This window comes from Lynx rufus, unplaced genomic scaffold, assembly GCF_022079265.1.
Source record: "Lynx rufus isolate CCGP_SWC_20201006 ecotype Redwood Valley unplaced genomic scaffold, mLynRuf1.p SCAF_2, whole genome shotgun sequence".
NCBI lineage: Eukaryota > Metazoa > Chordata > Mammalia > Carnivora > Felidae > Lynx > Lynx rufus.
The window spans coordinates 142225051-142247494 of NW_025814834.1; the positions used below are offsets into that span (position 1 = coordinate 142225051).

The following is a 22444-nucleotide window of genomic DNA, read 5'->3' on the forward strand; positions in this document are numbered from 1 at the left end:
TTATACATATAGGACGAAGGTGAATAGAAAAGTACCTTTCAATGAGTGTCCCATTTTGAATCATCCAAACATCACAGTATGTTCGAGACACCAGCATAACAGCAATAAGTATCAAGTAACCTGTCTAAAATAAACCAGGCACAGTAAATTAAATTAATGCATTTTTAAAGGTTAAAAGAAACATTACTTTGGTGAAGATTTTTGATTTCTAAATTCAAATCTTTATTCTAGCTTTAATACAGTAGCTGACATTTTACCTACAGGTAATTTTTAAATATAATTTTAAAAGAATTTAAAAATACAAATGAAAAAAGCCTTATAAATCATTCAATCTAACTGTCATCCAGAATTCAAAAGTGAATCCCAGGCAGGTCAAACGACTTCCCTTCATACAATTAGCCAATAACAGAAGGTAGCAGTAGAACTTAAATTACCTGAGGCACAGTGTATTATGATTGTCCTGTACTGTGAATATACAAGTGTAATAAAGAAAAAGGACAGTAACTTTTTAAAGTTAAAGTTACTGAGCCCCTGCCCTCAATTTAGTTATTTACACATAAAAAAGAAATAAAGTAAGATTTACATATAAAATAAGAAATAAAAAATAAGAAAACAGAGCATAGGAGACAAGTATATTTCCATCGCTTCATGTGGTAAGTGGCAGGACAGGAAGGCCTGGGGTGGCAAAAGAGGGTTATGACATTAGGAACAAATCAAACAGACCAAGGAAAACAAAGGAGAGAATGAGGATTATGAGTAAAGAAAGATGAAGGATTTAATGGGAAACAGAAAATAGATTAAAACCGTATGAATAATGGTATTGCATATCCAGCAGAATTTACCAGTATTAAGCTACTGTAAGCCTCTAAGTAGAACAAATGTGAAAAAGTGTCATTTAGGGGACATTACTTAAACAATGCTGTGGAAAACAGATCACCGAGGGGAAAAGATGAGAGACTGAGTGAGGAGTCAACTCTCTCTGCGAGATGAGAGCCTACCCTCCAACCTCCAACACACACACCATTCAAAGCTGACCCCACTTAAATCTTCTAAACTGGAAGAATAATGACAGTAACATAGAAGCTCAAGTCAGGGAAGAGGACATGTGGCAGCAGGGACATTTGTTGGATAATGTATTTAAAGTCAAAGATATGGAGTTGAGTGGCAACTGCAACTATTATTTATGTAAATTTTACAAAACAAATAGTTTTTTAAAAAGGTGAAGGTACTCAAAATACAGCACTTTACGTGAAGACGAGGCAGGGAGTCATAAACACAGAATAACGAAACCACAAGAAAAGACAATGTCAAAGAAAGTCTGTGTAACTGAGCAGTGAAAGCTGCTACCCCAACATCTGCCAGAAAGCAAAGATACCATCTTCCTACACTCTCCACCATCTGAAAGTTAGGTATGCAACTGGCAACAGAAGAATCTCTTCATTTCAATAAACACTATGGGCAGATGTCACTTTAACTGTAATGCTAACTTTTAATTCAGATCTTAAACACAATTTCGATCCTAAATTAATCACTGACATATAAAGGAAACACTAGACAAAGATAGTTTCTTTTTTCCTTCATTTTATGCTCTTGGCTTAATTTTTCCCTGAAATAAGTACCAACCTGACTTGGCTCACTTTAGCAAAATCTGGCAAACTTTGATTACTGACACTCCTGAAGCACCTTTCTACAAAGAAGTCCTTAGAATCACTACTATTCCCACGGTTAATGGGTCTGTGAACATGTCATAAACTAAAGATCTGCACTGATTTAGGCAGTCCTTTACCTCATCATATAGATCAACTTCCATATATTCATATGCAGTATTATCATTTCTCTATTTCCTAAATCAGTTAGTATCTCTATCCCTACTTCCAATCTCCTGTGATTTCTATGGGAGTTTACTTCACTTTGGTGAACTGGGGTTAAACGTGGATTTTTATATTTCTCAAAGATAGTGTGTAAAATGACTCTGCAGCATGGCTAGGCCTAGACAAAGCTGCGAGGTTGGCCAATTTAGGCCCTTCTTATCTTCCTTACTAATTAATTCCCGGAGACCCATCCAATGTCTCACATTCATTTTATGCTCAGCAAACCCTTTCTAAAAGGTCAAATAAGTACTGAACTGCTAACTCATAAGAGGGGAATATACAAATCTTTCCAGAGAAGTTTGTATTTTAAATAAGAATTCTTCAGTCAGGTGGTTGGAGAATGAGAAAACTTCACAAGAAGATACTGACCATGAAGCTACTTTTTATCAATATCTGTTTTTATTGGGGTAGAGGGCAGGATGTCATAGACATGAGGTCATGAAAGCACAAGAGCACAGAGCCTGACTACAAAATAGCAAAGAATATTCTAAGCAGATGATACTGAAAGACAGGTCAAAGTCAGGTTGTGACTTACCCTACAAAACATTTAAAAATAAAGAAAGGAGCAGATTTAAAAAGTGTCAGGGTGATCTCATTTTTATTAAAATATGTACTATACACCAAAATAACAACAGAAGTTCTGAGAGGCTAATAGGCACCAAGAAGAAAAAAATCTACCTGCATTTTCCAATTTTTCTTCAAGGAACATGTATTATCTCTATCTTATTTGGGGGAAAAAATGCTACTAAATTATTTTTTACAGTTGCGTAACGGTGGAATCCACAAGCCACCATGCCAAAGTGAAGTAGAAAGAGAGCAAGTCCAGTGTGACGAAGGAATGTGCATTCTCTTTGGGGATTACAGTGCACTGGGAACTTCCTATCTTTTTCTTGCTATTCACAGATTATAAGGCTAATGGTTTTTAAAATGTGAACAATGGAAAACACGTTTCAAGAAAATAAATTTGGCAGAGAAGATAAAAAGGGGAGCTTCTTTGAAGTGAAACTAACTAAAGAACACTACAATATCCAGGTTAAGAATATTCAGAATGAAAAATGATCCAATCCCAGTGACTGAAAAGATGAATTATGGGAAAGAGAGTGAAAGGTAATGATATTTCTAGTGGTACAGACGGTGACTAAAGATGGAGAACACAGCATTATCTTATTTTTTAATCATTAAAAATACTCCTCAAATAACGATAAAGGTAGTACTGATTAAAAGGGCAAAGGAAAAGATAATAAAAATTTATTCCTAGAACCAGCTCACTTCCTGAAACTACTGGGAGAATTCATGTATCATTTTGGGCATCTCAAAAACATATTTAATCAAACACAAAAGCATAACCCTCAAACATATTCCATCCATAAATCAATGTGACTTGTTAATGTCTCAATGATATAAAAATGTTTGTCTTTCTAAATGTAATCTTGTTTTTATTAACAGAATTTAGCTATAAGAAAACAATATGGGGGCACTTGGGTGGCTCAGTTGGTTAAGCATCTGACTCAACTTCAGCACAGCTCATGGTCTCACGGTCATGGGATTAAGCCCCGTACTAGGCTCCTCCAAGATTGTTTAGGATATTCATTCTTTCTCTTTCTCTTTCTCTTTCTCTCTCTCTCTCTCTCTCTCCCCCCCCTCCCTAGCTCAAGTGCACACGCACCCTCTCTTTCTCCCTCAAATTAATTAAAAATACAACAACACCATTTAAGGTAGCTGCAGTGAAGTACTCTATCTAGCATGTCACACAAAATATAATGAATATTTCATAAATAAGAGAAAACTATTTAAAAACTGGCACCAAACAACAAGAGTACTTACATGACAGGAGATGATTAAAAAAAAATTAAAATTTAGTAGTAGTCTTCACTACCTACACAGAAAACATCTGACCTGTAGAATAACAAAAGCTATTGGTCTGATTTCATGTAACCTCAAAAGTTAAACAATAGGGGCGCCTGGGTGGCGCAGTCGGTTAAGCGTCCGACTTCAGCCAGGTCACGATCTCGCAGTCCGTGAGTTCGAGCCCCGCGTCAGGCTCTGGGCTGATGGCTCGGAGCCTGGAGCCTGTTTCCGATTCTGTGTCTCCCTCTCTCTCTGCCCCTCCCCCGTTCATGCTCTGTCTCTCTCTGTCCCAAAAATAAATAAACGTTGAAAAAAAAAATTAAAAAAAAAAAAAAGTTAAACAATATAATTTCATAAGACTTACCTCTTTACAAAATGTTCTAGGGACCATGATTTTCAGAATCCGTGTGAGTCTTAAAAGAAACACCTTGTCCACCACAGCTCGCTCTTTTTTCCCCTCTTTCTACATTAAAACAAAAAAAGTTAAGATATTTATAACAAATAAGATTAAAGAACCACATTTCATCGAAGTCAGTAATAACAATTATCAAAATGGATATTGCATTCAGAGAGTGCAAACTTGCACTGCTCTTCAAACATGCTTTCAAGAAAATAAAACGTTATCAGAAACTGAATAAAGAAGTGAGAAGTTCTGGGCCACGGGAATACCCGGGAGAACACTGCAAGCAGAAGAAACAGCAAGTGTAAAATGCCAAGGTGAAAGCTCAATTTAGTTGCTTGAGGAACAACGAAATGGCAATCTGGCTGGAACTAGAAGCAAAGGATAGAAGCAGAAGATGAGATCAGAGACACAGCTAAGAAATGGTCAAGTACTTACTATTATCCACTTCCTGATTAACAGCAGAATGTTTTTAAAATCCTGAACAGGAATTTTCCTGGTATTAATTACCGGGAACTTTTAGTTTCCTATATTTATCATTTAGCATTTCCAACATGCAATCTACCAACTCACTCTCTCTTCCTCGTAAACTCTAAGACAAGGTACCTTTACTCCTACAGCTCACATTCTAACAGAAGAAATACAGATAAAAATAAACCAATAAATTGTTACAGGTACACTAAGCAGGACCAGAAGAAAAAGACAGATTCAGGTAGGATGAAAGCAAGAGCTCTTTGGGGAGGTGACATTTAAGCTGCGACATAAAGTGAAGCCATGTGATAACTTTGGGACAGGAGGGTAGTCAAGCACAGGGAACACCAAACACAAAAACCCAACACTGAGAATTAAAATTAGTGCGTACACCAAAGAGCAAGAGTGTAGAAATGCTAAAGCAAAGAGAATAAAAATGAGAAAAGCTGAAGAGGTTGACATGGCCTGCAAAAGACAGACCCCTGAGGCCACAGTAAGGACTTAGAGTTTATTGCCAGTGTAGTGGGAAACCACTGAAGAAACTTAAGAGCAGTGATTAATCTTACCATCCTCAGACATTTCTTCTTTTAAGTGTTCGCAAGGATAAAGAAAATGTAAGATGAACTGGGTATGGTAGAGGCTATTTACTTTATTACCCCTGGACTGTCTGGAAGAATATACAGGAGAAACTTCCTGCAGTAGGCAACACACACCAGAAGGATCCCATCCCCTCCCTAGACCCTTCCCCACTTCCCATAATCAAAGTTACTTATTTGTTAACTACTAGACTCTTGATAAACAATACCCATGGTATAGTAAATTCTATAGTTAAACTTTAGTGTAAATATGTTTCATCTAAGCTGATGAACCTGAAATGAATAGTTTGTATACTGAATTAGAATAATAATAATCTTCCATCTGTATGTCAGACACTGTGCTAAGTGCCTTATATTTATATAATCTTAACAGGCACTGACTGCATTACAGAACTGTAAACCAAGAAAGGAAGTCTGAAGGCACTGTATTTGTACAGTTACATCAGGAAGACTAAGATGGGTAACAATCAGCCTACCATGTTACTGCTAGAACAGAGCTTAGGTCTTTCAAACCTTATGAAGGTTGCAAAACTCATTCTACTGAATTAGAGGCCCAGTCTACTTCATTCACACATACATGCATTCATTCAATAAATACTCAGTCCCAGGCACTGTTCTGAATGATGTGGATACATCAGTAAGTAAAATAGACCAAACGTGCTACTTACAGTCTATTTGTTTTTTTTAATATATTTTTTAATGTTTTTATTTATTTTTGAGAGAGAGCGAGCGGGAATGGGTTAGGGGCGGGAGACTGAGAAAGAATCTGAAGCAGGCTCTGCACGGACAGCAGCAAGCCCAACGTGGGACTCAAATTCATGAACCGTGAGATCATGACCTGAGCCAAAGTGGGATGCTTAACCAACTGAGCCACTCAGACGCCCCCAGTCTATTTACTTTAGCTAGCTTACTCTTCTCAAGCTAAACCCTACAACTTCAACTGAAATCTCCCCTTTTACTTCCCCCAACTGACAAAATATAGGAAGAAAAAAATAAAGACAAGGCAATAGATATCAACTGCCTTTTAAAAAAAAAGTTAAAACTTATACTGTCACTGCCTCCCTACCACACCTCACTGCACATGTAGTCAATACCTTGAATAAATAGAGTAGTAATAAATTAAATGGCCATCTTCTGACTTAAACAGAGGATTACCTATTTCTAGTTGCTTTCAAAAAACGATCTAGGGAAAACAATGAGGACAGTTATAGAAAAGTTATAAGAAAGTCACATTGAAGCACTTTAAAATCTTAACAGCTACTTGGTATATAATTCTTCCTCCTCTTTTATTACTGCTCCTATTGTCACCACTCCTAACCCATAAGCTTTCTGAAAGCCTGACTTGATTTGCATTTCATTTCAAGCCATGAAGGAACTGCATATATACTTCCTAAAGTCATCACTGCATGTTTTGCAAAGAAACCCCTGGACTAGAAGGCTGGCTCAGAAAGGCTGAAGACGTACCAAAATGCTCTACCAGTCTTGACACGTAATAAAACTCATACCTGAAACCAATCTAAAGGAGAGCATCTACAGAGACAGTACATTTCATAAACACTACTAGCCCATCCTATGAATTCACTTCAATTTCACAATTGACTTTCCCCACCTGGAACTTCCCACTATTTCTTTAAAAATACAAAAAAACACTTTGATGTTACAAATTTAAAACTTAAAATTATAGAAAAAGCAAACCATTAGATAAAGACCATTTAAATAATGAAAGAAAAATGCAACCAGAAAATAATGTACCTAACACTCAGGAGGCAACTAGGTCAAAGGGCAAAAAGAAGTTCCAACTGATGTGCCAATCAACTTAGAAAGGTGAGATGAACTAGAATGAACTAAAATAGATGTTTGAAACAGCAAATAAAATAAAGGTCATATGGCGCTGACAAGAGTGTAAGCATTCCGGTATATTGTTGGGAAAGTGCAAATTGATACGACTATCATGTAATACCTATAATAGCAACTAACAAAATGTAAAATGTACACGGGCTGTAAAATGTAAAATAACTCAGCATATTTACTTTTAGGAACTTATCCTATTGGTGTTCCTGCACATATGCTTAAACACATAAATGAAAAACATCTGCACACCGTATATTATCATAAAATCAAAACCTAAATATGCATCAATAATGATATAGTATTTAAATTATAGAAAATTTATGCAATGAAAATTCTACACACCTGTAAAAAAGGAAGCAGCTCCTATTTATACAACAAAATACTACAGAGCAGTTACATTAACTAGATCTTCAGCTATCAACACAGACATTAACATTGAAACTAAAAAACATTAAGCTGAAAAAAAGTAGAATGATACATCCATGATTCAATTTATAGAATTTTTAATATGCAAAATAGTTCTACTTACACTAACATTTATGAAGATACACATACATACAAACACCCCATCAGTATAAAACATGCATGGGAATGCTAAATTCCCCATTTGAATTTATGGTTCCCCATAAACACAGTACTGTGTTTACCTTTATATATTTTGAGTTTTATGTCACGTATACTGCCATCAAAATTAAAGAAGTATTTTTAAATCAACTCAACTATGTCTTTATACTACTGTGTAACTCTATTAAATCTTCTTCTTAAATCTCATGTCTTGTGAAAATTGTACCATCCCACCAAACATTATAAAAAAATTTCAATGAAAAAAACATTCCCTTTTTAACTGCTTTCCCTCCTAAGTAACACATTAACTACAGAAAAATTAAAAAGTCTGAAGAGCAAAAATAAGGAGCCTATACCTATCATTTAGAGACATCAACTACCAGGCAAATATCCCACCAGATTTCATTTCAGCATATATGTATGTATGTGTATATGTGCTCACTTCCTATAAATTTTACAAATGTGGTATAAGTGTGCATACTGTATTATATCCCTTTGTCAACTATTTAATCTAACATAAAGTTATCTTGCTCACACTATACAATGAGCAAATAAGTATATGCTAAAAAAAAGTTATACAAAAATAGAAATTAAAGAATCAGTGAATGAATTTAGCTGTACTGACAAGTTTTAATGATGTCCTAGAACTTGATATGATACGATGCAGATGGTAGATATAACTAAGACAATTAAGGTTTGATTACTCAGATATAATTTAGATATGAGATTATGAAGATAGAAATATGCCAGACATTGAGATACACAAACCTTGTCCCATTCTTCACAGCCAGAGAAAAAGATCACAGAAACCAAAGAACAGCAATTTTGACATCAATCTCTGGAATATTCAGAGAATAGACATTATATGGAAGATCTGGGTACATTAAGAGACACTAATTACTAGAAGCCAGCATGAGTTTACTAGGAATAAGTCATGTCTAACTCTTCCCATTTTCTTCTTTGTTAAGAACATTTTACTAGTATATTAACTGACATGTATAATGTAAGCTCCACAAGGGTCAGGACTTATATTCATATCTGCTGTACACCCAGAGACAAGACCAATAACTAGGCATATATGAAGGGATCAATCAATATTTGTTGAGAGATCGACTTTATAAATGAATCAATAAACTTATCAAGAATTGATGTTCTTAGAAAATTACTGTGGCCCTTAATAAAGAAATATGAACCTGATTTTGCTATAGTTGGATATGGTCATAGCCAAATAAACCATAACCAAAAACAAGCAAACAAATAAAGATTAAGAGATGCTGGAGTAACCTCCTTGGTCCTAATTACATAGTCAATAATATCAGCAATTCTGAAGAACAATGAGAAGGCCAATTTAAATTACTGAAAATGGGGCACCTGGGTGGTCCAGGTCATGATCTCATGGGTCATGGGTTTGAGCCCCACATCAGGCTCTGTGCTGACAGCTCAGAGCCTGGGGCCTGCTTTGGATTCTGTGTCTCCCTGTCTCTCTGCCCCTCCCCCACTTGAGCTCTCTGTATCTCTCTCAAAAATAAACAAGTATGAAAAAAAAATTTTAGGGCGCCTGGGTGGCTCAGTCAGTGAAGTATCTGACTTCGGCTCAGGTCATGATCTCACAGTTTGTGAGTTTGAGTCCCACGTCAGGCTCTTTGCTGACAGCTCAGCGCCTAGAGCCTGCTTCAGATTCTGTGTCTCCCTCTCTTTCTGCCCCTCCCCCGCTCATGCTCTGTCTCTCTCTCTCTCTCTCTCTCTCTCTCTCAAAAATAAATAAATATTAAAATAAATAAATAAATAAAATTTTAATTATGGAGAATGCCTTCTACCGGACTTATCGGACGTAAGAATTACATTCAAAATTACACTAACAGTACAGACATACTATAGTATAGACTAATAGCACATATCCAATAAGCTGCCATGTATAGAAATAAATATTTATTTAAAATAAATCAACTAAGTTACCGTATGATCCAGCAATTCCACTCCTAGGTATTTACTCAAAAGAAATGAAAACACAGGTTCACACAAAAATTTGCACATGAATGTTCATAGCAGCATTATTCCTTATAACCTAAAAATGAAAACAACCTAAATTTCCCTCAACTGATAAATGGATAAATAAAATGTGGTAAATCTATGCAACAGAATATTATTTGGCAATAAAAAGGAATGAAATACTGATACATGCAACAACACAAATGAACCTTGAAAATGTCATGCTAAATAAAAGAAGCAGTCATAACATACCACATATTATATGATTCTTTTTACATAAAATTTCTGAAATAGGCAAATCACAGAAATAGAAAATAGATTAGTGATTACTGGGGTCTAAAAGAAGAGGTTAATGAGGAGTGATTGTTAATGGGTATGGAATTTCTTTTTGGGGAGATGACAATTTCCTAAAATTAGTCCACACAACTCTGCGAATATACTGAACTGTATCCTTGAATGGATAAATCTTGTAGTCTATAAATTACATCTCAATAAAGCTGTTATTAAAGAAGAAATTCAACTGATGAATACAGATGTAGGGAATCTGCCAACAGAGTTGTTCAACAGAAAGTAACTGAAGGAAGGACGCCTGGGTGGCTCAATCAGTTAAGTGTCCAACTTGGGCTCAGGTCATGATCTTGCAGTTCATGAGTTTGAGCCCTGCATTGGGCTCTGTGCTGACAGCTCAAAGCCTGAAACCTGTTTCAGACTGTGTTCCCTTCTCTCTCTCTGCTGCTCCCCCGCTCGCACTCTGTCTCTCTCTCAAAAATAAACAAACATTAAAATAATTTTTTTAAAGGATAAATGAAGGTTACAATCTACCAAAAACTCAATTCAATGTAAACAGCAGTTAGGAGCAAAGACATAAATGTAATTCTAGGCTGAATTTCAGCAATATGGCTTTCATATTAAGAGAGGTAATAGTGCTGATATATTCCATGCTAGTCAAGTGTTCTAGACTAAGAATAATGTCTAGAGAAACTAATCAGTGTAGGTCCAGAAGAATGTATATGGAATTGAAAAAGATTGGAAACCATGACAGATAGATAGAAGATAGATAAACTATCTTCAAACAATATGAAAGTCTATTAGAGAAAACAGAGCAGGCTTGTCCTGTATGGCTACAGAAGACAAAATAGAATCAATCACTAACAGGGTAGAGGGGAAAATTAATCTCATTATGGGCTGGAACTAATACAGTAATGGCTGCCTCCTAGGTGTTACTACTCCTCATCATATGAACAGATTCAAGTAAATACTGGAAGTCACCTATCAAGGAATCTTATTTCAAAAAGAATTCCTATAATAAACAGTGGATTGAATAATAAGTTCCCTTCTAATTCTAATATCATATTATTTTATCCTAATTCAAATTTATGTAACAAAATAAATGAAATACATGAAATCCCAAAGAGTAGGTTATTTAAAATTTTACCTCATTGTTCTGTAATGGTGGTTTTCCATTTTTCTTACTGCAGAGGAAAAAAGAAAAGAGAAAGAGCTTTATTTGCAAACTGTTGCCATCATAAAAATTATTTTAAGACATCAGAAGAATATACCAAATTCTCCAAGTGAGTTCCTTCTCTTTCATATCACACAAAGATAGAACATATTAAATATAATACTCCAGCTGCCCCTTACTAAGTATTATTTAGAGAAAATGCTCAATATGTTAACTACTACTATATCAAGCATTGGATTATTAATTTTTAATACACACACACTCATTTTCCCATGGAGAGGCAGAGTCTATTTCTCCATCTTTGAATCAAGGTTTGGCCATGCAAACTGCTTCCACCAATGGGATATTAGCAAATTAACACAAGCGAGGGCTTGCAAACTATTTGTGCACTGGGCTCTCTTGCTGCTAGGAATCTTCTCCCAGCCATGTGAGCAATCCCAGGTTAGTGGCCTAAAGGAGGAAGGACCATGTGCCATTCCATATTACAAATAGAAAACTGACTTGGTACATAAGTGGCATGGTTCATGCTACTCAAAAGCAATTAATCTGGTAATTACATCTAGGTCTGACCACTAATTTAGGTTACCTCCCTAAACAACATAATAATCAGGCTTAGGTTCTTTTTGTAACACACTATCATAGAACCCTATAATTCTGTACAACACTGATCACATTTTAAATCTCATTTAATGGATAATTCCTCTCTATAAATCAGTTCCATGAGATCAGGAGCTACTGCAGGTTGGTCGCTCCAAAGTAGACATGAGGTGCTGTTTGGGGTACAAAATGTTTACTGGGGATCAATACCTATGAAAGGAAAGCAAGGAAAGCAAGTCTGGACAAAACTCAAACTGTGATGCAGGCCCAATAAAATTTCAACCAACCAGGCAGGAAACCCTGTAGCAAGTACTGTCCATAAGAGTGCTCTGTGAAAGGTTGAAAAGACCAGGTCTTTTTACCTTTTCCTTGTTCAGTCTACAAATGCATGCTGGTCCAGAAAGGTCAATCACTTGGGGAAGGTGACTCTGTAACAAAGGCAGACTCTAAGATGCAGGTAGAAGGGGTCACTTGGTTATCCAACTCCTTATAGCTGGACAGTAAGCCCTTATTTGAGGGGAATGTGGGTAGCATACCTCCGTGTCTACAGGGGGCATATATTGTTCAATCCTCTATGTTCAACACTTAGTGGGGCTCCAACAATCTAAAATGAACACTTTCAGTTATAAGATACCAGATCACTGAACAAGGCTAGCAAGCCAAACTTAACTACAGTTTAGTAAATGCTCTTATTCTAAGAGTGCTTGGGTTTATTATTTTCTCTATTTTCAATTGTATTACAGGATTGCTATTCTGTTTTAAATTTTTTATGAGATTGTAAAACTGTTTTAGAAAATGCCTTTATATGTATGTTCAGGCAGGTGCAATTAATTATGAGCTCTCTTTTACAGGCTTTCTAAATTCCACTTTTTAAAACAATTCTTTAAGGGGTGTCTGGGTGGCTCAGTCGGTTGAGCATCCCACTCTTGATTTTGACTCAGGTCACGATCTCAGTTTTGTGAGTTCTAGCCTGGCGTCAGGCACTGACAGCATGGAGCCTGCTTGAGATTCTCCCCCTTTCTCTGCCCCTCCCCCACTCACACTCTCTGTCTCCAAATAAATAAACTTTTAAAAAAAGAATTATTTAATGTTTTCCATGAAAGTTCTCAATATTGAAGACACTAGCTACATAAATATATGTAGATCATTTAGGATAAGTTAGAATTTTATGATAAATTTTATGATAAATTAGAATTTATTAGAATTAGTATGCCAGAATCCTAATTATTGAGTTACATATTTTCACTTGAAATGTCATGCTACAGCCTGGAGAGAAGTTAATTTACTTCCAAAACATGATCTACTTACCAGTAGGCAGATTCAATTCTAACAAATATTCAGTATTTACCTTTTCTTGATTTTTATCTTATGAAACTAAAAAAGGCTCTACGACAGTCATGTCTTCTACTCTTGTGTATTCTTTGGCTACCAAAAAGATCAACTAACCAGCTAAATGCATTAAAATAAAGGTCAACGTGTTCAAAATATATTGCTGATTTTTACACTAATGGCAAGGTATCTGTAATAACTACAACAGTCACTAGTCAATAGTTGTTACATTTCAGAGTACAACCAAATTCATTTAAAGATAATGTTACATAAATTTTTTATAAAAATAGCTATATTTTCCCAAACAAAAAAGTTAGTTAGGAAAGTGGCACTGTCTTATATTTCGGAAAATCTTATTCATGTCTGACTTAATAGAAGAAAACTGGGTTCTCATATCAGAGTCATTCTTTCTATTGTGATACAGATAGTTGTCAAATGGGAGTACTTCATAATTTTCATAACTATAATGTTACAGTGCAGTATGAAATCAATGAACCTCTTTGTACCCTATACAATAAAATCCATTGGTCTATAGTACATTACTTTTAGTGGATATTTTATCCATGCAAAATTTTGTAATATGCATTTGAGTTTTGGAAAATACTGATTCACTGAGTTGTGTAGCAGACCTTCCAAATGTAATATATTTTATTATGCAATATTTTAAAAATTATATTTGTTAATACTGCCACCAATCTCATCAGAAAAGTTTTTTTTTTTAAATTTTAGAGACAGAGGGTAAGTGCAAGTGGCAGAGGGGCAGAGGCAGAGAGAGAGAGAGAGAGAGAGAGAGAGAGAGAATCTTAACCAGGCTCCATGCTCAGCGTGGAGCCAGACACAGGGGCTCAATCCCTTGACCCTGGGATCATAACCTAAGCCAAAATCAAGAGTCAGATGCTCAAATGACTGAGCCACCCAGGCACCCTTGGCATCTGACTCTTCATTTTGGCTCAGGTCATGATCCCAGGGTTGTGGGATCAAGTGCAGCATCCAGCTCCACCTATGGCCAATTGATTTAAGACAAAGGTGCTAAGATAATTGAATGGGGAAAGAATAATCTTTTTTTATGTAAATTTTTTAATGTTTATTTATTTTTGAGAGAAAAAGAAAGAGAGATAGAACACAAGTAGGGGAGGGACAAAGAGGGAGACAAAGGCTCCAGGTTCTGAACTGTCAGCACAGAGCCCAACGCAGGACTCAAACTCACAAACCACCAGATCATGACCTGAGCCAAAGTCAGATGCTTAACCAACTGAGCCACCCAGGTGCCCCAAGAACAATCTTTTTAACAAATGTACCAGATCAACTGGACAGCCATATGTAAAATAAATTAATCCTACCACTTATTGCACACCATATACAAAAAAGAATTGGAAGTGGAACACAGACCTAAATGTAAGAGCTAAAACTATGAAACTTCTAGAAGAAAACAGGAAAAAAACCTTAGTAACCCTGAGTTAAAACAAAGACTTCTTAGGGGCGCCTGGGTGGCGCAGTCGGTTAAGCGTCCGACTTCAGCCAGGTCACGATCTCGCGGTCCGTGAGTTCGAGCCCCGCGTCGGGCTCTGGGCTGATGGCTCGGAGCCTGGAGCCTGTTTCCGATTCTGTGTCTCCCTCTCTCTGCCCCTCCCCCGTTCATGCTCTGTCTCTCTCTGTCCCAAAAATAAATAAACGTGGAAAAAAAAAAATTTAAAAAAAAAAAAAAACAAAAAAAAAAACAAAGACTTCTTAGATAGGACACACAAAATACAAGCTGTACCAGAAAAAAAAAAAAAAAAAAATCAATAACTTGGATTTCATCAAAATTTTAAATGTCTGTTCTTCAAAAGATAAAGAAAATATTTATAAAGCATATTTCCAGAAGCACCTGGATGGCTCAGTTAACCATGCAACTCTTGATTTCGGCTCATGTGGTGATCTCAGGCTACTAGTGCAGAGCCTGCTTGGGATTCTCTCTCTGCTCCTCCCCACCTCATGTGCTCTCTCTCTCAGAATAAATAAACTTAAAAACAAAACAAAACATATATCCCAGAAAAAGGCATATTCAGAATACATAATAATCTTAAGTCAAATAAGAAGACAATTCCTTTAAGATTTAAACAGACACTGTGCCAAGGAAAATGTATGGATGGAAAATAAACACATGAATAATGCTCAAACGTTCCCTTAGTTCTTAGAGAAATGCAAATTAAATCACAGTGAGACACCACTACACTCATCCACTAGAATGGCTCAGATTAAAAAGACTGATCATACCAAGAATTATCAAGGATGTGGAACAACTGGAATCTTCCTATATACTGTTGATGGGAATATAAAATGATACAATCACTTTGGAAAACAGTTTCTTAAAAAGTTAAACAGGGGCGCCTGGGTGGCTCAGCTGGTTGAGGGTCCGACTTTGGCTCAGGTCATGATCTCATGTTCTGTGAGTTCAAGGCCCGCGTTGGGCTCTGTGCTGACAGCTCAGAGCCTGGAGCCTGCTTCAGATTCTGTGTCTCCCTCTCTCTCTGCCCCCCCCCCCCGCTCATGCTCTGTCTCAAAAAAAAATGTTAAACATACACATACCATACAACCTAGCCATTCCTATTTGCTCAAGAGAAATGAAAGCATACATCCATACATATACTCTACATAAATGTTCACAGCAGCTTTATTTTTAATGGTCAAAAACTGGAAACAATCCAAATGTCCATCAACAAGCAAGTGGTATATCCATAAAAGGTACTCAACAATTTAAAAAACAAACTATTGATACACACAACATGGATGAATCTCAACAGCAATATGCTGACAGAAAGTAGTTAGACAAAAAAGTATGTAACGTATGATTCCACTTAGGAAATTCTAGAGCAACTAAAACCAATCTGTAGTTACAGAAGGCAGATTAGTGGTTGCTTCAAGCTAAGAGCAAGGAGGAGACTGACTACAAAGGGTCACAAGGAACTTTGGGATGATGGAAATGTTCGTTACCTTGATTACAATAATTATTTCAGAGGTGTTACATGCCAAAACTCATCAAGTTGTATATTTTAAATATCAGCAGTTTACTGTCTATCAATAATGTTTCAATAAAGCCATAAAAAAAAATACTAACAGATACCTAGGAAAGATTCTTTCCTAAGAACATAAGAGAATAGTGCATTTTGTTTGTTCTTTATTTTTGGAGAGGTGAGGGAGGGGGAAATGGAGTTAATTGTTCCTTAATACTGCTGGCAAAACATATAAAATTAACAGGCAGGACGTTCCCTAAAGATGGGAAGAGACAACTAAAGACTAGGAAAAAGAAACTGTCAAGAATTAAAACAAAGAAGTTTTTAGATAAGAGCTTTCAAACTAAAAAAGGAAGAAAACAATTCTGAAAACCTTAATCAGAATTTATTTAACCAGAACAGTAATTTTGTCCCTAAAGCTTTTCTCACCTAGTTCATTCTTCCAGGCCAGTATTTCTCAGACTTGGGATAATGTATGAACCTCTTTTGAAGGAAAAAAAACAAATTCTTACAGATCCCACCATTGGCCTTAAATGAAACTGGTGCTTCCTTAAATATGTATAAGCATGAAATTAAGCATATACTACTTTTTTTCTTACAGTTCTTCTACAAATTTACCATTTAAATACAGGCAAAAATTTTAAGGTCAATAAAAATGGAATCAACATTCATTTAAAGTGATAGGTGAAATAATATTGCTACAATTCATTACCAGTGCTGGGGGTAAAAGAGTATAAAGAATTATTTATTCCAGTTAATGTCCAAGATTATTTTATATTATTTTTCTTTTGTAAACAATGAATTGGTTTTAAATCACTGCTTCATTAGTGTTGATGGAATAATCAATTTATTAGTATATTCCAAAATAAAATTCTAAAAATTAAATAATATTTAATGAATACTTCTAAACTTACTTTTCTACCCCAAATCTAGTCTTTCATCTTCTCATACTGAACCCGGGCCCTAACTCAGTGAATGTACCTTCATCTAAGCTACCACCCAAACCACAAACTTGGGAATTATTCTTAAGTATTCTCCCTTTCTCATACTCTTCATATCCAATCGCTCTCTTATGCTCTTCATTTCATCTGTACTTCCAGGACTTCAATTCAGGCCATCAAAATTTCTCACATGAAGTACTATACTCTTCCTACCTACTTTCTAAATGTTTCCTTATCATCTCTAAGCTCTTTCAATTAATTTCCATAGCCACATCAAATTGTGTGTGTGTGTGTGCGCGCGCGTGTGTGTGTGTGCGTGCGCATACATGCCATACACCCAAATGAGGTTAATTAGGGCCCGAAGGTGAAGACCTGAACATAGGCGGTGGCTATCAGAATGGAAAGAAAGATAGGGAAACTGCTAGAAATGACAGAGTGAGGGAATAGATCAGAGCTGGGACTACAGCCAACCCTTAACAATACAGGTTTGAACTGTGCGGGACCACTTACACACAGATTTTTTACAGTATGAGACTGTAAATGCATTTTTCTCTTATGATTTTCTGAGTAATAGTTTCTTTTCTCTAGCTTACTTCACTATAAGAATACAGTACATAATGCATATAATATACTAAATATGTGTTCATCAATATTTATGTTATCAGTAAGGCTTCTTCTGGTCAGTTAATAATAGGCTATTAGTAGTTAAATTTGGGGGAAGTCCAAAATTATACACAGATGGTCAAATGCGTGGGAGTTCAGTACTCCTAATCCCTACATTGTTCAAGGTTCGAATGAATATGGAAAAAAGTGGAGAAGAACATAGACTTTAAAAACTGTGTAAAGATAGAGGAAATAGTAGAAACCATCAGTTCCAAACTGATGCCATGAAAGGCAAAGATCATTTTCCTCAGGTTTCACAAACAACTACACCGTGAGTGACTGGAGGACAGTGATTCTGTTAGCCATAAAAAAAAAATAACGGTAGAAAAAGCATTCAGAGGGGCGCCTGGATGGCTCAGTCGGTCAAGCATCCAACTTCAGCTGAGGTCATGATCTCTCAGTTCCTGAGTTCATGCCATGCGTCAGGCTGTGTGTTGACAGCTTAGAGCCTGGAACCTGGTTCGGATTCTGTATCTCCCTCTCTCTCTCTGCTCCTCCTACGCTCATGCCCCAGAGTCTGTCTCCACCCCCCCTTCTCTCTCTGTCAAAAATAAATAAACATTAAAAAAAAAAAAAAAAAAGAAAAAGCAGTTAGGGAAATAAGTGGACTCACTGTAAACATGTTCGATTTCAAGTCCCCATAAGATAACTATATGGAATTGTCCAGAAGACAATTTTTAAAAATTTTACATTTGAAGTTCAAGAGTAGAGTTATTGATTTGAAAGGCATTGTTAACATGACAATAATGTGGACACATAATGATATGACTCCTCTGGGAAACAAAAAATATGGACTCTGAAATGCCAGTTTTGTGTTTATTAAAATGCTGTACTAAAAATTTTAGACTGGGGTGCCTGGGTGGCTCAGTTGGTTGAGCATCCGACTTCGGCTCAGGTCATGATCTCACGGTTTAAGTTCAGGCCCCGCATGGGGCTTTGTGCTGACAGCTCAGAGCCTGGAACCTGCTTCAGATTCTGTGCCTCCCTCTCTCTCAGCCCCTCCCTGCTCATGCTCTGTCTCTCCCTGTGTCTCAATAATAAATAAACATTAAAAAAAAAAAAAAATTTTAGACTGTGCTCTTAAGGAATTTGGTTTAAGTTGAACCTGAACGATACCTGAATGATAATGCCTCCAGGTACTGTAAAAAGCAAACTTTCCTCTTAAAAGAGAAGTATGTTTACTATAAGCCTCAAAACTATTCCTACAAGTAATTTTAGTTTTTTTTAAGTTTATTTATTTATTTATTTTGAGAGAGTGAGAGAGACAGAGCACATGAGTAGGGGGAGAGGCAGAGAGAGAGAATCCCAAGCAGGTTCCAAACTGTCAGCACAGAGCCCAACACAGGGCTTGAACCCACAAACTGTGAGATCATGACCTAAGCCAAAGTCAAGAGCTGGACTGTTTAACCAACTGAGCCACCTAGGCACAACCCTGTAAGTAATTTGAAATAAAATGTCCAGACCATAACCAAAGTAACCAAGAACACAGCAAACGGACTCCATAAACAGGAGCCAGAAGAAATTAAAGAAAACAGGAGACCCAAAAAGATTTCCGACGTTGAACTGCCAAACACATCCTAAAAGACAATGCAGACTGTCTTAAAAAAAATTTTTTTTAACGTTTTTTATTTTATTTTTGAGAGAGACAGAGACAGAGTGAGAGCTGGAGAGGGGCAAAGAGAGAGGGAGACAGAGAATCTGAAACAGGCTCCAGACTCTGAGCTGTCAGCACAGAGCCTGACATGGGGCTCAAATCCACGAACTGTGAGATCATGACCTGAGCTGAAGCTGGCTGCTTAACCGACTGAGCCACCCAGCCTCCCCCAGACTGTATATAAAGAAATACACAAAGGGGCGCCTGGGTGGCTCAGTTGGTTAAGTGTCCGACTTCGGCTCAGGTCATGATCTCACAGTTTGTGGTTCAAGCCCCGCGTTGGGCTCTGTGCTGACAGCTCAGAGCCTGGAGCCTACTTCAGGTTCTGTGTCTCCCTCTCTCTCTGCCCCTCCCCTGCTCATGCTCTGTCTCTCTGTCTCAAAAATAAATAAAAACATTAAAAAAAAAAAAAAGAAATACACAAAATAAAACAAAGATATCTACCAAACCAAGTAAATTATAAAAAGCAACACAAACCTAAGAGAACCAAATGACATTTAAAAAAAATAACACAGAAACAAATGAAATTAAATATTTAATAGTTTTAGCAGATTTCACACAGCTGAAGAGACTAGTTAATAATCTCGAGGCTAAATCAGAATTTACTATCCAGAGTGTAATAAAAAGTAAACAAAAAAAAATGGAAAACAAGAGAGCGCTCACGTGAGCAGCACATGTACTAAAATTGGAATAATACTGAGAAGGAAGATCAGCATGGTCCCCACACTAGGATGAAACACAAATTTATGAAGTGTTTTAAAAGAAAAAAAAAAAAAGTAAGAGACTGTGGTTATAACAAGACTATCTTAGTTGGTGTCCGGGAAGAATAAAGAGAACAAGGTATATGGCTGAGAATATTCCAAAATGGAAGATGAACCAATCCACAAAGTCAAAAAGGCCCTGGGAATCCTAAGCAGGGTAGATAAAAACATCCACACCTAACCAAATCATATTGAGCTCCGGAAAAGTCAAAGATAAAGATAAAACCCTAAAAGTTAGAGCTAGAGGAGAAAAAGACCCATTACCATCAAAGGGGCAACAGTTATAAACTGATAGCTGACTTCTCAATATTAATAATGGAAATCAGAAGATGGTGGAATCAAATCTTCAGTGGAAAGACAATCACTGCCAATCAAGAATTAAATATTCTAGGGGCACCTGGGTGGCTCAGTTGGTTAAGCATTTGACTCTTGGTGTAGGCTCAGGTCATGATCCCACAGTTTGTGGGATCAAGCCCTACATCAGGCTCTTCGCTGACAATGCAGAGCCTGCTTGGGATTCTCCCTCTCTGCCCCTCCCCTACTTGTGCTGTCTTTCTCTCTCCCAAAATAAATAAAGAATTAAATATTCAGGGGAAAAACACTTCCACGAATGAAAGCAAATAAAGATATTATCTGACAAAATGCATAAAGTTCATTATCAGTAGATTTGTACTAAAGATCATATTGCTGGTGGCGGGGAGAATGATTCTAGTTGGAAGGTGCAGATTGCAAAAATGAATGAAGACTAAAGAGTAGTAAATATAACTCTAAATGAAAATTACATAAAACAATAATAATGTCTTTTAGTACTTTAAAAAAAAGAAAAACAACACCACACCAAACGCATATAAATCAGGAGGAAACTAAGAGGAGCCACTGCTCTAAAGTCATTTTACTGCTTACAAGGATGATAAAGTATTATTAATGTTTAACCTTGAAAATTTTAATATATGTTAAAATTTCTAGGGTCACCAGTAAAAGAAAAAATTAAAATAAAGAATAATTTCCAAACTACTAGAAGGAATAAAAATAAAATAATGAAAAAAGAAATACTAACTACAAAGCAATTGTGCTGTTAATCAATAACACAAAGAAAAAATAGAAGAAAAATTTCCAAATGTCCTGAAATTCTGGTAAATTAAATATGAGACATATTCTTTGTGTTCCTCCTAAAAAGGAGGAATCTGTTTTCTCATCCTTGATTCTGGGCCGAGCTTATGACTTGCTCTAACCAAAAGAATGTGGCAAAAACCTTTCTTTTACTTTTGCCTCTTGGAATATTGACCTGAGACTACCACATGAGGAAACTGGTCAAGCCTACTGGATAATAAAAAGTTACTTAGATGAGAACCAAGGCACCTACTACCCAAGCCACCAGCCAGCAACATCAGCCAGAAAGAAGTAAAGCCATCTTGAATCTTCCTGTGCAGCCAATCCTCTAGTTGAATGCAGCCTCACAAGCAAACCCAGACAAAACGAGCCACCCACAGAATTGTGGCAAAAAGCCATTCAGTTGTGGGGTGGCTTTTTATGCAACAATAGATAACTGACATAAATAAAGAGATACACTTGGGAAAAGTCATGGGTCAACAAAATAAAAATATTTTTGAAATGTATAATAGACATATCAAATACATTTACAAAATGGTAAAGTTTATACATCAAAAAACCTGTGTGCTGCAATGCAAGCAGTGCTTAGAGAAGACTTTATAACCTTAACTGCACACTCTAGGGAAAACAAAGTCTGGAAATTCGTATCTCTCAGAACATTAGAAAAATAAAATTAACTGAAGAAAGTGTAAAGAATAAAAGAATACAGAAAGGAAAACAATAATGAAGAAACAGACACTAAATAGAGGTAAAGCAAAACTGAAAGCTGGATTTTTTTTTAAACTTCACACATTTTACAAACTTATGGCAAGACTAATCAAAAAAAAAAAAAAAGGCAATCATACACTGATCCAGATTAGAAGCAATCTTCATCAAAATCCCAACATGCTGCTCTTAAAATTTATATAGAAGTAATACATAGTGGAAAGAGTTGATAACTGAGGCACATTTTATATTTCATTTATAAGATCCACTACATTCATAAAATAGAGTTCTACCAAAGCATCTATAAAATAGCATTAAATATTTACTTGTGGTAAATCAATAGGTTCATAATGACACTTAAGAACAACTCATTGGTCACCTTCAGAGAACAAGGGAACTGACGGATTATTTTGAAAACTGGTAAATTAAGAAGCATGTATCTATCCTACCTTTCCTAATTGAATTGTACCACTGGGTAACCAAATAGTAAAGAAAAGTTTCTTATTATGGAAGCATTCCACCTTACAAATAAAGAATGACAATTCAAATATCACCATATTACAAGCCATAATAAATGCACTGATCAAGGCATCAGGCAACGATGGCTGCTAAAAATCACAAAAATAAACAACCAGACAC

At 36.2% G+C, this 22444-nt stretch overlaps 1 protein-coding gene and 1 non-coding gene across 3 annotated transcripts in view; one reads left to right on the forward strand and one right to left on the reverse strand.

The window, feature by feature from the left end:
• The window catches only part of ABCD3 (ATP binding cassette subfamily D member 3), a 75517-nt gene that overhangs the window by 39593 nt on the left and 13480 nt on the right, over nt 1-22444 (reverse strand). The window contains exons 2-4 of one of the 2 annotated variants that reach the window (XM_047084496.1): nt 11026-11062; nt 4084-4182; nt 36-124 (exon numbers count right to left, since the gene is read on the reverse strand). In XM_047084496.1, coding sequence (XP_046940452.1) covers nt 36-124; nt 4084-4182; nt 11026-11062 — 225 coding nt within the window. Of the gene's footprint in view, nt 1-35; nt 125-4083; nt 4183-11025; nt 11063-22444 lie in introns of those variants that run through there. The other variant, XM_047084497.1, reaches the window with a different exon arrangement.
• Nucleotides 19885-19995, forward strand: LOC124516780 (U6 spliceosomal RNA). Its single transcript, XR_006963177.1, has one exon. It is a non-coding gene; the product is annotated as a U6 spliceosomal RNA (small nuclear RNA).